The 3,685-nt window shown below is 40.3% G+C and overlaps 1 protein-coding gene across 1 annotated transcript; it reads right to left on the reverse strand.

Annotated features, from left to right (window-relative positions):
- Positions 1 to 232: 232 nt before the first annotated feature.
- LOC108987576 (receptor-like protein kinase HSL1) lies at positions 233 to 3,369 on the reverse strand. The gene is made up of 2 exons (XM_018960509.2): positions 704 to 3,369; positions 233 to 598 (listed from the first exon to the last, which is right to left on the reverse strand). The coding sequence occupies exons 1-2, from the start codon at positions 3,312 to 3,314 to the stop codon at positions 237 to 239; spliced, it is 2,973 nt and encodes a 990-aa protein (XP_018816054.2). The 5' UTR covers positions 3,315 to 3,369; the 3' UTR covers positions 233 to 236.
- Between the last annotated feature and the right edge of the window lie 316 nt (positions 3,370 to 3,685).

The following is a 3,685-nucleotide window of genomic DNA, read 5'->3' on the forward strand; positions in this document are numbered from 1 at the left end:
AAAGTGTAACAATTATGAAGTTGAAAACAGCAAAAAAAAAGAAAAAGGGAAAAGCCCAAGATCCAACTCTGCTCCGACAAGTCGAAGTTGTAGTTGGAGTGGAGGATGAACATCTTGGAGTCTTAGGATGGGCATATAGACTTCGACTTGGTTGGTGCTTAGCCCTAAACCATAGAGGATCTAGTCTTTTATTTCTCTTGAACAATGCTCAACATCCTCATTTGGCTTTGAATTCCTTAGGAAGTGAAAAACATCTCAATTGCCGCATTCTTCTCTTCGTTTCTTATTGATTGGCTGCATTGGAGCAAAACCTTAAGAACCATTTTCATGGATGGTCTGGTAGAAGGCTGTGTGCCAGTACAATAGAGTCCAAGTCTAAAAACATTACACATTTCATTCAAGTGACAAGGTTCCTTGACCTCCTCATCCAAGGCATCAACTATTGGTTTTCCATCTTGAATGTGTCGCAATGCCCATTGGGCTAGGGATGTATGTTCATCACCATCATTGGCTTTCCTTCCGGTTGTCAGCTCCAGAAGGATAACCCCGAAGCTATAAACATCGATCTTCTCATTAATTCTTCTCGTGTGAGCATACTCTGCATTTCAATTCAACAACACAAACTAAGCCAAACTTCTTATGATGGAAAAAGAGGAAAACATAATCAATAAAAGGAAACTTAGAAATCTATATTGTCACACACCCGGTGCTATGTAGCCAAAAGAGCCAGCCACAGCTGACATTGTAGCCGGTTCTCCCTCCTTGACCAACATCTTTGCTAGACCAAAATCTGCTATTTGTGCATTGAAATTGAGATCTAAAAGGATGTTGCTTGACTTCACATCTCGATGAACAATGGGTAGTGAGCAGTCATGGTGCATATAGGAGAGTCCCTGGGCAGCTCCAACTGCTATATGCAACCTCTTAGGCCAATCCAAGACAACATCACTGACTGCACTTGAAAAGGTTGTTGCTCTACTTTTCCTATGCAGCCAGCGATCCAGGCTATGGTTATGCAGATACTCATAGACAAGAAGTTTTGAAGTATCATTGGAGATACAACAAAGCAACTTCACTATGTTGGCATGTCGAATTGAACTAAGTATTTTGACTTCTGCCAGAAATTCCTTTTCATGTTTTTCTTCTAGCTTTCTATTATTCCAAATCTTCTTCACAGCAACCATATCACCTGAAGGATGAACAACAACACGATATACTTGACCTGATCCACCAGAACCAATCAGGTTATTTTCTGTCAATCCTGACAAAATTTCTGATTCTGTGAAATTCAGCTTCTGGAATGAGACAAGCTTCCATGTCAAATGCAATCCATGCTTTCTTTTTTTGTAATTTATGATCACAAAGAATGAAATAAATAAACCTAGAAGAACTGCTATCACCAAACCTATGATCCAAGCAATTAATTGGTAAGAATTTTTGCTCGACTTTTGGCGACGCGCACTGCAGTTCTTGAGATTAAAGGATCGAGATCGTCTATTAGCACAAAGACTAGGATTGTTCAAGAAGCTGTAGGCATATGCACCATTCTCGAATTCACTCGGGATGCTTCCAGTTAGATGATTTGAAGATAAATTCAGAAAAGTGGGCTTCAAGAGGCCAAGTTTTGATGGAATTAGGCCTGACAACTGGTTTTCTGACAAGTCTAATTCAGTAAGGCCTGATAAGGAACCAAGTTCCTCTGGAATTTGTCCAGAAATTGCATTTTGGCTGAGGTTTAGAGTATTCAGCGATTTCCATGAATTAATATCTGATGGAAGGGAGCCTGAAAGTCGATTACGATCAAGCAAAAGAATTGTCAAAGGAGAAAGATCTCGAGGAATCATGCCGTTGAAGTGGTTATTACTAGCCTGGAGAACTGACAAATTCCTCCAATAAGACACTCCCTGTGGAATTTTTCCAGAAAACCTGTTGTTATTCATCTCCAATCGTGAAAGATTCCATGCCAATCTCTCAGGAAGCTCGCCTGTAAAAAAATTATCACTTAGCATCAACATTTTTAGATTCAATGATGTCCAAAGACCACTTGGAATATTTCCAGAAAACTTATTTTTGTATATCTTCACTGATTCCAAACTGCTGCAATTTCCAAGCAACTTGGGCAATTCTCCAACCAGTTGGTTTTCATAAGCTACCACTTCCACCAACTTCCCATTGTCACATAAGTGTTCTGGCAACTGGCCTGTAAGCCTGTTGGTTGAAACCCAAAGCCTTTCCAACATAGAATACCTCCCTAGTTCTGGAGGCAAACTCCCAAAAAAATTGTTGTTAAATAACTTGAGATTTATAAGCCTTGGAAGACGACCAATGCTATCTGGGATTTTTCCAGATAGTTGATTAGAAAACAAAGCCAGACCCGTCAAATTTTTGAGCTTTCCAAAATCATCGGGAATTGCCCCTGTCAAATGATTTTCCGATAGATCAATGACATCAAGGTTCAAAGCCTCGACCACCGGAGGAATCTCTCCAGACAATTTGTTTTTGTAAAGGTAAACAATCGTTAGATTCTTTGGCATAAACAAACTATCAGGGATCTTCCCGGTCAAGTTATTTTGTGACAAATCCAAATGCTCCAGAGCTTCCATGTCTCCAATCGTGTTTGGGATTTCCCCGATCAAATTCGTCGCAGTCATCCATAAAAACTTCAGCTTCTTTAACTTTCCGAACTCCGAAGGCAACATTGGCACCATCTTAGAATTATAGGCCAATCCTAGTTCCTCGAGATTGGACAGGTTTCCAATTTCTGGTGGGAAAGAACCGGTAAACGGACACTGGACAAGCATGAGTTTCCTCAATTTTGTCAACTGCCCGATTGATGCTGAGATGTTACCGTCGAAGTTGTTACCTTCGAGGCTGAGCTCTCGAAGCTGAGACATGCGGTGAATGTCATCGGGGATTGCACCATAAAAGAAATTCTGTGAGAGGTCAAGAATTTCCAACTTCGAACAGTTGTAGAGAGCTCTCGGGAACTCCGTTGAGTGGAAACTGTTGTTATAAACATCAAATGTTGTGAGGTTCGTGAGGTTGCAAACGAAGGGTGGGACTGTTCCACTGATGTTGTAATCTCTGAAGGATAACCCAATGATAGAGTCGTTGGAGCAAGTGATCTCAGGCCAGGAACAATGGGAGGAGGAGTTTGCTGGAATCCAGTGTCTGAGAGATTCTGGGTTTCCCCAGAGTTGTTTCAGGTTTAGTAGGATTCCTTGTTCTTGAGCTTGGGAGTTTGCATGGGTGAGAAAGAGGAAAAATGTGACGTAAAAAGAGAAATGGATAAATATTGGAGCTACTTTCGTCATTACATGAGGTTTGAGTTTATTTGGCTCTGGCTTTTGCTCTAGTCTGAACTGTGATCTCAACAATAAGCTAATAAATAGATGAAAACTCGAGAAAGAAGAGAAAAATACACATCCAATGGTGGGACGTTCAAACATCAAACCAAGGAAAATTCAAAGAATGTCACATCTGAAAATTTTCCACACAAAGGGAACTCTCGTTGAGCAATAATTGCAAATTTAGTCCAGCGTCTTTGATGAGATGTTACCTACCGTGGGGCTGGAATTTTCCATCCTTGCCAAGTAAATAAGAACCAAAACAGGGGATTCTTATAAAAAAAAAATTAAAAAATTAAAAAATCCTTTTTAAAACAGGAGGCTAGTTTCCTAAAAAC

Source organism: Juglans regia, chromosome 10 (genome assembly GCF_001411555.2).
Source record: "Juglans regia cultivar Chandler chromosome 10, Walnut 2.0, whole genome shotgun sequence".
NCBI lineage: Eukaryota > Viridiplantae > Streptophyta > Magnoliopsida > Fagales > Juglandaceae > Juglans > Juglans regia.